The sequence below is a fragment of the Lepidothrix coronata genome, unplaced genomic scaffold, assembly GCF_001604755.1.
Source record: "Lepidothrix coronata isolate B3197 unplaced genomic scaffold, Lepidothrix_coronata-1.0 Scaffold250, whole genome shotgun sequence".
In the NCBI taxonomy this organism is placed as follows: domain Eukaryota; kingdom Metazoa; phylum Chordata; class Aves; order Passeriformes; family Pipridae; genus Lepidothrix; species Lepidothrix coronata.
In genome coordinates this window covers 491,317-504,869 of record NW_016690430.1, presented here as the reverse complement: position 1 = coordinate 504,869, position 13,553 = coordinate 491,317, and the positions used below count along the sequence as shown (strand labels likewise).

The 13,553-nt window shown below is 36.9% G+C and overlaps 1 protein-coding gene across 4 annotated transcripts in view; it reads left to right on the top strand.

Moving 5' to 3' along the window:
• COBLL1 (cordon-bleu WH2 repeat protein like 1) overlaps nucleotides 1–10,391 on the top strand; it is a 99,843-nt gene extending 89,452 nt beyond the window's left edge. For all 4 annotated transcript variants that reach the window (XM_017835189.1, XM_017835187.1, XM_017835188.1 and 1 more), the window contains 5 exons: nucleotides 208–466; nucleotides 2,949–3,034; nucleotides 4,410–6,037; nucleotides 6,666–6,848; nucleotides 9,797–10,391. In XM_017835189.1, coding sequence (XP_017690678.1) covers nucleotides 208–466; nucleotides 2,949–3,034; nucleotides 4,410–6,037; nucleotides 6,666–6,848; nucleotides 9,797–9,883 — 2,243 coding nt within the window. In that variant the 3' untranslated portion in view covers nucleotides 9,884–10,391. The remainder of the gene's footprint in view (nucleotides 1–207; nucleotides 467–2,948; nucleotides 3,035–4,409; nucleotides 6,038–6,665; nucleotides 6,849–9,796) is intronic.
• The last annotated feature ends 3,162 nt before the right edge of the window (nucleotides 10,392–13,553 follow it).

Sequence of the window (13,553 nt, the reverse complement as noted above, 5' to 3'; positions counted from 1 at the left end):
TTTTTTTTTTCTTCTTTTTTTCCCCTCCTTCTTTTTTTTTTTAACTTACCTGAATTATGAAAAAAGTCAATTTTCCCTCTTCAAACTATTTAGGTTGCCTTCAACAGTCCTTTTGTATCTACGCCCTGCATTGAGAGCTGTGGGCTGTTTGGGGTTTTGTTGGGTTTTGGGGTTTTTTGCTTTTTTTGTTTTCTTTTTTGAGTGTAGGTGTAAGGAGCTCAGAACACAACCTGGAAGAAATTGATGAAAGGGACGAGATAAGTGTGCAACAGCGAGAGAACAGTGAAAGTACCAATACCTCTCTCAGGACAGGAGAGGTTACTGTAGCCTTCAGCTCTGCTGAGGTACCACTGGAAAATGAAAAAAATGATCCTGCTCCATCAACTCCTGTTCCTGGCAGTGTTTCCGTAGACAACTCACAAAGCTTCAAGGAAGAAAAACAAGAAAATATGAGCACAGATGGCAAGTAAGTACGTTTTGTGACAAAGAAAGGAGCATTGGGGAGGCGATGGGGGAGGCAAATAAAACGCAGTGCTGTTTTATTGTGGAGCACAGAATAGAGAATTGTGAGAGGGATGAGCTTTAATATGCTTAGCTTTCATTGCAGCACTCTTCTGTGCACAGTAATTCATGAAGCTTTTCAACAAAAATGACAATGAAGTGTTCTGTAGGCTATTCCGTTTAAGCCTCCCTTTCCTTACTACTCAAACAGCTGGACCCCAGAAAAGCTGAACCCAGCTCTAAAATACTCTATTTATTACAGCAGTATGCTGCAAAAAAAAAATTGGGATTGATTAGTTAAATAAAAATACACAAATTCTTTCTTACAGATGGGGAAAAACGGGTAGATCAGCCATTTCTGGTTTTTTGGGCATGGTTATCTATTGCTTGCATCTTTTTTGGCTTTAATTTTTATTTTTTCTTTTCCTTATATGTTGTCTTGACCTGTCTCAATCCATTTGCTCTCAGGAAAACAAGTTAATTCTGCTTTTTTAAAGAATAAACACATTAGTTTCCTTAACCGCTCTTTTTCCCTTCTGTTGATGCTATACCTTTGCCCTTCAGCATGTTTGTTAAAGTACCTGACTCAGCAGGTTCCCAACATGAGTTAGTGCCCGCTTGAAATAAATGTTGATTGTCCAGAGAAGTCCCATTGTGTTAATGTAATTCACTGTTTCTCTGTTCCCTGGGGCAACTAAACTGGCTACTGTTCCCAAATTAAATTGAAAGAACTATTTCAATTATTGTACTGAAGCCAAAATGTGACTGCCCTAGTAGTGAAGAACTTTCAAGGCAGTAAGGAGAGCTTTGACTTGTATCTGTAGGGACTTTTTTGTCAGTCCAAGGCCAAATGTGACTTTGCAAAAATCTTTGATGCTCTGTCCTGACAAATATTGTCCCAGTTGCTTAGGTGTGTCTCCTCTATGGGGATCTAATAAGTTGTCTTGAACTTGTCAGACCTTTGTTATTGGGCCAGTTTGGGTAGTTGTCCAGGGGATGTTTCTTCCCCACCCCATTGATGAATTTGCAGTAGCCTTTAATGCCATATAATCCTGGTGAGTATCATTAAACCTGTACTGTGCTCTGGCTTTAGAGTTTGGCAGTTGTTTCCCGAAATATCACAGGGACTCCAAAATGAGGACTAGGGTTTCTCTGACATTATATTTCTGGAAAACTTTTGATAATTCAGATCTTTTATATAAGATCTAGTTACTTTCAGAAGTACTTTCTTTGATCAAAGCAGGGAAATATGTGTAATATTCCAGTCAAAACCACTAATTTCTGTAATGATACTCTGTGGTGCTTTGTGGCTTTTGGGTTTGGTGGTTTTTGATTATATTTTTTTCTATTAAAAGACCAATTCAGCCTGTTGTTAATAGTTGTAGCTCAGTCCCTCAGCTGTGTTAAAAGGAATGAAGATAAGCAAGAGTACAGAGTGCTGGGCCGAGCTTTAACTTTCTTCCAACAATAATTTTGAGGGCATACACTCCCGTTCAGTGGTATTGGACATTTACAGTATATTTGGTACTTTAAGCAGCATGTGCATGGATGGTTATTGAGACATTTATAATTTTAAATGATTCAAAGCAGATGTGTCAGCTCAAGGCACTGGTTTCTGACAACTAATGCATTTGATGTGGCAGATGAATTGGAATCTTCATAATGCCAGTATTTCTAACTACAGAAAGTGCAAAGATGGAAGTTGGAAGTTCTAATAACTTTTTGTAGAGAAATTTTAAGTATTTTTGCCTTTTTCATTTACCTTTTTAAGCCAAGGACTTAATATCCCCCCCACCACCACCTCTCCTTATTCAACATTTGTGCAGTACCCTTGTCCCCCATGATCTGAGGGGAACAGATACTATATGCATTTGCAAAATATTTAGTATGCAAATAATATGTTTGGTGGATGTTTCTTCGCTGTTCTCCAAGTATTTCTGGAAAGGGACTATTTTGAAAAGTCTGTACTGCACAGTTCATGTGTTCATACACAGTCAGCATCTCATGCAGCTTCCTGTGTATTGTGGTGTTGGACAAAATCAAGGGCACATTTTAGATGTGGGGGATGTCAGAGCACTTCACACTAATGTTGTTATATGAGTGAAAAACCATTGTGGCTTCACTGAAAAGGAGTTGTTACTGGAAAGGGGCTTGTTCAAACTGCACGTGTAAGCAAAAGGAGGGGGAGAAGAGAAAGGAAAACTGATCATCTGCTTACACAGAAGCAAGTGGGGCTGCTTGTCATTTTGGTAGAATATCATGGCAGCATTTCCTCTTGTTTTATAAAAAATAAAATAATCTATTCTGTCGAGTATTCCAGTGTTTGGCAGAGCAATTCTATTTTGTCCATCTGTGTTTGGAGAATATTGCCAGTTCTCTTGCATCGTTTCTCGTGTTTACTGAAATGAATGATACCAGCATATTTAATGTACTGTTGTGCTTTGCAGAGGACTACAGACTAAGATAAGCAGTCAGGATGCTGGAGTTGAAAAAGACAGGAAGCTTAAAATTTTAGATCAAAATAAAACCAATGGTGAGTAGTTCCCACTCGTTTTTAATACTTCAAAGCAAGGTTGAAGAGAACTTTTCTATTCCTTTGAAGAAATGACAATACAGTCAACTCTTGAATTGTTATCATCAGATTATTTTCTTTACACTTTCTCTAGCTTTGGTGTATTCTCTTTGAGATGAGGTGGCAAGAATTGGATGCAGGGATTTTTTTTGGGAGCAGATATTTTTGGTATATTTTTGTTATAGCAGTAGTCAAAGCTGTGTTATGCTGTTGTAGGGTGGGATGGGTGGGACAGTGCCAAGGAGAAGGAAGGCTGGACACAAAGGTTATCCTGCTATGTGGGGTGCCATGGGTACCATACCCCAGCAGAGAAGAAGAGGCCATCATTTGGTCTTTGCTTATGAAATTAGTGTGAGTTTTCTGCATGAAAATGCAAATATTTTTAAGCACAAATAGAAGAAAGTGACACGCTGATCTGAAATGAAATGACGACATCCTGTGCATCTAATGGATCATAAATTTTTCTGTGGATTTAGTGACCTGACTGATTTATTTTACCCTTTTGTGACACTGATTTTCAGATTTATATATTAGGCCTTCTATAGTCTTTTATACTCAGTACACCTCTGTTTATAAATCATAACAACGCTGCATGAGTCCTGTTTATATGTGATATAAATTTTATCCTCCATTTTATAACATACTTGAAATGAGGACTTTTTTTCCCCCCCAAAAAATAACCACTTCAAATGATTATTCCTGAAGACTTTAATTTTTCCCAATATTCTGTTTAAAACAATTTGACTCAAATATTCACATGTTTTGGAGATGATCACGTGTTTAGTTCAGGGGTAGAAAATTGAATTATCAGACCAACTAAAGAGTAGGAAAAATAGTTTTGAAAAATTGCTCTTGTCCATATGTTTTTCAGTTGTTTCCATGTACAAATACATAAGGTGAAGTTGACAAATAAGATGTGACATGAAAACTAAAGAACAGAAGCCACAAATGTGTGGAACTAAATAAAAGCTGTATCTAACTTGATATTGAATAGTCGTTGAGCTCTTGAGTCACCACTGCCTATATAATCAACTGAAATTCATTAGCACTTTTTAAATGATTCTAGAATAGTTTTTTCTATTAAGTCAATGCATTGCACCAGTAGCCTGTTTATTAAGGAAGAATACCTGAGTTAGAATACTACTATTTGGCAATATTAGTCAAATATACTTATATCTTTAAATAACTTTTAAAAGTAAGTGTTAAGGAAATTTTTAATGTGAGTGAGAAGCCAGTCATAGTTAAATACATTAGATGCAGAGCTTCTTGATGTAAGGAGGAAGATTGAATCTTTTTGGCATTTGTATTAATTTTGGAATCTTTCTTTAACTTAAAGATCACAGCGATACAAAACTCCTTCCAACAAAAGAAGAAGGGAAAGAACTTCAGACAGCTGAAATTAAACCAGTAGATTTTACAGAAAATAACAAGCTCGAAGTTGACAGACTATCAAACTTCCAGGCATGTAAAAATGACATCTCTGTAAGTCATAGGAATTATCCTCAACTGATGTCAGAAAAGCAAGATGACAAAACAAATCAAAGCAGCTTGGATACAGTAAAAACTCAGGATGTTGCAATCCAAACAGGTCCTTCGGATAGCAATTTGGGAAGGTCTACTCAGAAAGAAATTATTGTTCCTCAGGGTGTTGAATCATCCACATTCGGAGAACTGGTCTCTCAACATAACAGAGATACAAACAACCCCCTTCTTCAAGTGATGCATGGAACGCAGCAAGGGGATGAAGATACGTCAATAGAACAAAATCTTAAGACACAAGAAGTTACCCATGGAGATATAATTCCCATAAAAGACCAGAGTCACGTCTGTATAAATGGCAGTAATTTTGTTTTACCAGAAACAACTGCAAAAACTCCAGATGACTTTTCTGTAAAAGGTCACCCTTTTTATAGACAGGACACCAGACCTAAACCCAAGCCTGCTAATGAAATTACAAGGGATTACATACCAAAAATTGGCATGACTACTTATAAAATAGTGCCTCCAAAATTCTTAGAAATAATGAAGAGCTGGGAAGCAGAAGTTCCATCAGATCATAAGGATCAAGAGGTATCTACTTTGGAAGATTCTCTGAAGCATGAAGACCCCAAAGAATTCATAGTGCAAGCTGAAATTCCTCATCTGTCAAAAAGTGTGGGTCATTTACAGGTTGGTTCACAAAATGAAGCTGCAGCAGTGAATGATCTGCTGCAGAGAGTGAACAGCATTTCTGAACATACTGTGACCTCTGGAGCTGAGATTACTACTGAGAGCAACCAGATGGAAAAGGAATCTTTCAAGCAGCGTGTCCCACTGATGCTAAGCCTGGATAATACAAATGCTTCTTCTGAGACTCAGGACAAGTCAAATGCATTAAGTCCTACAACAAAGCCTAGTTCTTTTTATCTGCAGATGCAACGAAGAGCTTCAGGTCATTATGTGACATCTGCAGTTGCCAGAAGTACCATTTGTGCTCCTAATTCAATTCAAAATGAAGCTAAGAATACAGAGATGGGGAAAAAAATCTCATCACCTGATCTGACTTCTTTGGCTTTACATAAAACAAGTATTTCCTCTCCTCCAGCAGATGAAGAAAAAGTTGATGATGGAAAAAACATTGAATCCTCCACTTCTCCTGTTAAAAGCAATAAACCTTTAATTTATCCCCCCTGTCCTCCAGCACCACTGAACCTAAAAACTCTAAGAACTTTTGCAGTTCCAAAGCCATACTCCAGTTCAAGACCATCCCCTTTTGCTCTTGCTGTCTCCTCTGCAGTCAAAAGGTCGCAATCATTCAATAAGACGCGTACAATCACTAACCAGGCACCTAGAGAGGAATTTCCTGTTGAACTCTCCTCTGCCACTTTGGCAGCTGAATTCTCCTCAGCTACCTCCATGCCTCAAGTGAAAAGCCCTTCCTTACAGACCTTAACAGTGGGGCCACAAAATAGTCTAATGGACAAGGTAAACTTTATTTCTAATGCTGGTTGACTGTTGATCCACTGCCATCTAGTGCAACCACTCTAAAGGCTTGTCTGTGAACCACTTCCTGGTCAGAAAGCGCTGTATTCGTACAGTGAAAACACCCAGTGGTGTTCAGCAGTAGCACAGCATTATAGTGAAGTACATGAATACAGAGAATATTAAAAATGAGAACAATATAATTCAGATGATTTGAAATATTTATTTCTTGCCATAATCAGCATCCTCTGCTTTAAAGAACTGTAAATTAAATAGTCATTTATCCTGTGTATACCTATTATTATGCTTGGAGTGCTTATGATTTGTTCCTTATGGTTCTGTGTGTTAATTTCTTAAATTTAATTCTAAGTGGTGTGATTAGTTTGGCTTTAAGTGATCATGCCACAAACACACTTGAATGGAGGCATAAAATTTTGCTGGCATAATTATTTGAGGGAGAAACTATTCCAGTGGGAATGTGGCTGGTCTCTGAAATCTTGAATCAACCAAACACTAGAACGGCAGCAGTTTGCTATGCAACCTTGTGCCAGGTTGACTCAGTTTTCCATTTATAACTAATTCAGATTAAAATTTTTTGGTTTCTTTTTCCTCCCACTTTGTCCCTTTATAGAAAGACAGCAATGTGAATAGTGAGCAGAAGAGTCAGGCGCAGTCAGGTGCTTCCACTGACCACCCACCCCCTGTCACTAAGAGACAAACCGTGATGACGTTCCCGCGCTCTGACCCAGAACAGATCCACCAGAGCTTGCTGGCTGCAATCCGCTCTGGAGAAGCTGCTGCCAAATTGAAAAGGGTGAGTTTTCATCACTGCATCCATAACAATGAATTCATGGTACTTTCTCCAAAATTGCCATACTAATGCCTGACACTAAAAGCAGTTAGCTTTGGCACAAAGTGCTACCAGGAGGTCTCTTAACAATGGGAAAGGAGGTGAGGAAGAGGGGTCAATTTTCCAGAATAAACTGGTGAATGCACACGCAAAGCTGTATTTTCAAACAGTACAAATGTAATCAAATCTTTCTGAAATGAAACAATTCTCTAGGTTATCAATTAGGCATATCTTTCATAATATCTGACTTATGTTTGAGAGTGTATGGCTTTAGAAAACTGCTAAGCAGCTTCACTCTAGACATGAAGTGGCTGCAATCTTTTGCAGGCAGATAACACAGAGCTCTGAAGACTATTTTCCTATTTATTAGACTTTATCAGATAATTCTTAAATGTTCTTCAAGCCTCCTGCTGCTGTTTGGCATCATTACTAAGACATTTCTCAATGTTTTGTCAACAGTCCTTGTAGGACCATCTTCCCCCACCCCCTCTGGTTAAAACTGGGGCTTAATTTTTCTTTTCTGTTTCCTAAAATTAACCTATAAATGTCTCATTGGATAAAACATTGCACACTTTAAAAATCTGTACTGTTTTAAATTTGCAACCAGACAATCATAGTCTCAAACAAACTTTTCTCGATCTTACATTAGTATTTTGCATTCTGTATTAAGAAATAATTTCCCATTGCAGAAGGTTAAAGAAATTCCGTAGGTTTTTCTCTTCCCTTTTCCGCTTGAAACTTGAAAGAAACAAATGATGTGCGGTGGGTAGATACAAGGGATTTTTTTGTTTGTTTGTTTTATGGAAGTCTTTGATACCCTCAAAGGTCAAATTCTTTCAGTGGATGGTCAGATGTTGGAACATTTCATACATAAGGTTTGGTTTCAGTGTAGTGGTGCAACAGCCTCTCTGAGGCTTGTAGGCCCCCCATGATTTCTACACTGAACAGGAAGATGGAGTTTCCTGGAAAAGTTACAGGCATACTCAAGTAGTTTTTGATCTCTAGTCAGTAAAAATGGTACATAATACGAGTAGTATTACTTCTAACTACATGTCACTAACTACAGCCACTTTAAAAACAGTATAAGATTTAAGAAAATGCTGTATTGTTTGGAATCAGTTAGAGGTCAAATCTGTCTGTTCTACCAGAAATACTGTTTGGATTTCGTTTGCATGTATTTTCATCAAGGCTTTTTTTTCCTCCAATGCATAATTACGTTCTGAATAATACAGAACTTTATTCATTTTTCGTAGTGTGTCACCTTTGCTTTATGATTCTATGGGAAATATGCATAGGCATGGCAGTTGGCCCAGTTGCTTGTAACTGTTTTAAAAAATAAAATCCATAATGTACTTTTCAAAATTCAAGAAAACTATTTCTACTAGAAAGAAAACAAGGAAAAGCTTCATTACGTAGTTATTCGTTCATTTTTAATACAAATGTCCTTGTAAATTTGACTCATATAGCCTTTATCAGTGTAGGTACAAGAATGGCTTGTGGAAAGGGAGAGAAATGGTAATTGAAGTCAGTTTTCCCCTCCCTTTCTCTTCTATGGGTGGGATATGTCCTTTGTCAGTGTACTATGTGTTGAGGCTGGGGTGAGGAGAGGGCTGTACTTTTTAAGGAGAAATTAAAATAATGAAGAAGCCGTAACCATAAAGAAGAGCAGTCTGCAGCACAGAAACCTGAAACAGGCCTCAAAAAAAACCCCTGGAACACAAACAAAATGTAATGAAGAACTCACTGAAGTTTTGCCAAACGTAAAATTGTACATGCTGTTCTTCTCACTCTCACCCAGAGCACATATGCTGTGGTACAGGTATGTCTGACAGCAGAAAGAAGTTTCTTGGCCTATGGCAAATTTAACAAAAACATGGTCTCATTTTATGTTTAACATGGAGAACTGGCAGTAGGAGGATAGAGGAATGAAACCTTTTGTATCAATAACTCCTTTTCACACAAAAGTGATTTTTAGTATTGAAAGGACTTTTAAAATGCATTCACCTCGTATCATCCAGTATTGTAGTGCAGTCAGGAAAAGGAGTGATAATCTGATCCATTTGAATTGTGAGAGAGGTCTGTCAGGTGCTTGCTTCTCTCTGTGTGAGAATCATTAAAAATAAAATCTTGGCACCACTAGACAAATTCCTTAATTTTTTTTTCACCCTCTGTTTTACTTAATATGTTGTGAGTATGCAGTGCTGAGATCTGTGGCCTTTTGTGTTGTTGGTCTTTCCTGTTCAATAGGACCCTCAGTAATTACTAACCTAAAATGGGTCAAGTGAGGTTTCTTTTTAACCATTTTTTCTCTTGAAAATGTTTTCATTGTGTTTAGTAAACTGTGCTTTGGTATGTGGTTCTCATGGCTGCGGAGCCTCCACAGCTCCCATTAACTCCAGTTGGAATCATTGGTTTATGCAGCTCCACTGAAAGTCAGGCCTTTGCTGTCTATCATAATGTCTATCTATGGTTTGCTCTTGATAAAAGAAACATTACCATGGTATAAAGGAGTGTTAGAAAGAAATCAGCTCTATTCAATAGTTAATAAAAAGTGTTTAGTTTAGTGACGTTTTTCAAGTATTTCTTTGCAACTGGGTCTGGAGAAGGAATAAAAATTATTCATGTTTTGAGTAGTTATACATGGAATTTTTAGATAGAATAAAATATGTTTTTAATAAAATATGTTTTTAAGTAATGTCTTATATTTCCACTTCTGTAGCATATATGCTTTGTACGGAAATCATATAGGAGGTCATTGACTGCAGTGAGAAAAATGGTAACTGAAGTAACAGTATTTCTGTTTCCTTGAAGTAATACTGTGTAACATGCTGTAGAGAGAAAAATATGGAAAGTTAGGCTAATATTTCTTAATTATTTTTTTCTCTTTTTTTTTTTCTCTCCCCTGCCTCCAGGTTGGTCCTCCATCAAACACCATAGCTGTTAATGGAAGAGCCAGACTTAATCCTTTGTATTCCACAGAAGCAAAAGCTAATCAGTAGATATTATACCAAATATTTTGCACTTTACTGCTTCATAGGCCAACTTTACACTAACTACAAATTTTTGAAAGTGTAAATGCAAGTGTATGTTAATATATTTTTGTCAGCAGTTATAAGGATTTCGAGCTGTGTCTTTGGATGCCTTGGAAAGATTATTAGCATATGTAAATTATGGTAACATTTTGCCTTTTCCTCTTTATAAAGCTGACTATGCTGCTAAAAAGGTTTAAGAAAAGATGCATATGAGCTTTGCTTATGATAGAAAGAGAATCAAAGATTCTTGATTTTAGCCTCAAGACTGAACAATATGTAGCACTATGCTGAAATTACAGATTGGAAACAACCTAAGAATTCTAGATCACATCATTAATTTTCAATTGTGTATTACTTTAACAGATTGTAAGAACTTAAATCTACCACATGCTGCCTCCATATTCCTTTATTAAATTAAAATTGTAATTACTAGAATATCTTAATTAAATGCAATACTTTGTATCTGTCTAAAAAATAGATGGTTTTGTTCCTTTAGCAGAGAGTAACTGGGATACGTATTGTGATTATTTTTTTTTTAACTCTCCTGTAATTTTTTCCTGGTAGCACACACATAAAAAAATCAGGATATAAATTATTGAAAATTTTTGTACTGCTTAAAAACTTTTATTAACAGTAGCACTACATGACATTTCTCTTTGGGTATCTGTATATAGTATTTACCTAGCACTCAGATGAGCAATACTTTTTGTGAATTACATATATATTGAAGTAGTCATCAGCATATACTCACATACTGATAAAATGCAAATTCCAGTTTTGATACTTAATGAAATAGAAGAAATTTATTTTTTTTCACTTGAAGTATAACTAAAGAATGAACTGCTTTGGATTTATTCATGTGAAATATTTTAATCTTAAAACAGCACAATAACGCACTTACAAATCATGCTTGTGTCAGAGACTGTCTATTTATAGGTTAAGCATTAAATACCAAGATGGGAATATATATTAAAAGAGAATGCATTGTGTTATATTTTACCTATTTTGAATTTCTTGTCAAGATTATACATTTTGGGGAGGGAGTGGAAATATGATAACACCCATGATAAAATAGCTAGATTATGGACGCATGCAGGAAGTGCTGGGGTATTTGCCATTTTAAAATATTTTCTTGCTGGACTTGATTCAAATAAAAGTAATTGTATTTCGTTTCTATTCTTTAACACTATATTTTGTACTTTAGAAACATTCTGTAACTCAATTTCAGAAACTGATCTATATGTGCATTTCAAAGGGTTAATAATTGTTTGCTGCCAGGTTTTTGTGCAATAATCTCAAAGAGGTCTAATTGCTTTCCACATACAGAGTCAATTATTGATAACAAGTAACAGTGTTAATGCTGAAACTCTTTAAGGAACATTTTAGTAAATAAAAATTCATAAAGAGGGTTGATGGACATTTGTTCACTGCTGTTCTCTCCCGTTTACTCTCCTGTATCTTAGTCCCCTGTCAATGTGTGTTACCACTTCCGTCTCTTCTTTGTTTTGCCTCCAATCAAGGGCTTAATCCAAGGGTGGGGGAACCCACATGGTAGTTCAAAAGATCTGTTTCAGGATCTGACTGCGAAAGAACACTTCAACCTTTGCTTGAAATCAGTGAGGTAGAAGAGGTGTGGGGTTTTTTCTAGTTTCCAACTGGGGCTTACATTCTAGATTTCACTGCATCTTGAGGGACAGACTTGAAAGTTGTAACTCACTCCCAGGGTTCCAGTGTCTATGTTCTTTGTGGCATTTAAAGTCTGTGTTTTAAGCGTTCCTACACAACATGCAGATCTGTAACTGCCAGAGAGAGGCTGCACTGCAAAAAGAGTCTCCTTACTTGTCCTTTGGGTGCAAGGATCTTACAGATTTTTTCTCAAACCTTAGTATTCTCTGCCAAGGTGACCAAAGTTATTTCATAAAGTTAATTTAATCTCCATCTGTGGTAATACAAGTCGGTATGATGTTTCACTTTTTCAACCAAATCAGTAGAGTCCAATTATTCTTGTTTTGGACAAAGTTCAAATAACCATGCTTTGTTGCTTGCTTTGGTTTTGAACACAAAACTGTACTATATGTTTCTTAGTCCCATATGTTAAAAATAAACTACCTTTTCATGTGAACTCCTGAAGGTAAATATCATTTTATGTATCAGAGATTAAACTAAAACCACCTCGCTTGAATTTTAAGGTTTCTTGTCTGTGTCACTGAACTTGCTTGATAACTGAAATGTCTATACATGCTATAGCACTATGAAAATCTTTAATGAGACTTCCTGTTAGTAGCTGAAAATACTGTTTAGCGAAAATTTCTCTTTCCCTCTTCTTCCAACACGTGTATGTAAGACATTTTTAAATCTTGCTATTGTATTTTTAGAAACTCATTTTTTCTTAATACTCTTTTATTAAATTCTACTAAAGAAACTCTTGCTGGTAAACTTGACATGTTTGTTCAAGTAAGTGTTTCTAGTAACTGCAAGCCCAGATTAGACAGCAGTAAATTTTTGTTATGGATGCCTTACATGCATAGTAAACAGACTTGGTTTTGGGCCCAAGAATACTTACAGTTTGCACAACATGTATCACAGCTGTCTTCCAACAGGAGGCAATTAGTTATGCCATACTTTTTATAATCTCCTTCCTTTTGCATGGCAGTCAAAATGTTTAGGAAGGAAAGTCAGGATACTGAAGTTAGTGATAGTCAGTGTAATTGTCTGAACAAAACAGCTGACCCCAGTGAAGGTGCACTGTGACTTACTGTTATGAGTTCTTTGAAGAAACAGCAGGTATCATGTAGCACAATGCCATCTTCATCTAGTTTACATTCCAGGGCTTTGTAAGTAAAGGAGGGCTAGAAAAGCAAAGAGATCTTGTTAGTTGTTCTTATAGAAGATTTCTTTTTTTTTATTTATTCTACAGAAGAATAAAATTTAGACTACAGATGTACCCTGCAGAAGGGAGAGTTTTGCTGGAGCAGCATCACCAGATAACTTTTGGAAATATTCTTGTGACTAGAGGTTGTAAGATCAAGGCAAGAACTCTCATACTTGCAGCTGAAAGATGTTAAACAGCTTGATGTCTCCATTTTTGGGACATATATTCAGTAATCAGTGCCCTAGTTTTTCTAGCTGCTTGTAATTTTAGCATTATTTTAGCAAGCAATATGAAGATCTCTAAGGAAGACATGAAAATTACGTGGATGTGGACCAAGAGGCATTGTATCACACATACTAGGTAAAGGATGAAAATATAACATAAAAGCAGCTAAGAGAGACCTCGACAAATCAGAGCACTGGGCAATCACCAACCATATGAAGTTCAACAAGGCAAAGTGCTGGATTCTGCACCTGGGATGGCGCGACCCTGGATGAACATACAGACTGGGAATGAGATGCTGGAAAACTGTGCTGCAGAAAGGGACCTGGAGGTCCTGCTTGATGGCACGTTGACTCAGCAGTGCCCTGGCAGCCAGGAGGGCCAACCATGTCCTGGGGGGCATTGCCAGCTGGGTGAGGAAGGGGATTGTCCTGCTCTGCTCTGCACTGGGGCAGCCTCATCTTGAATATTGTGGCAGTTTTGGGCACCACAATATAAGAAGCTATTAGAAAGTGTCCCAAGGAGGTCAATGAAGAAGGTGAA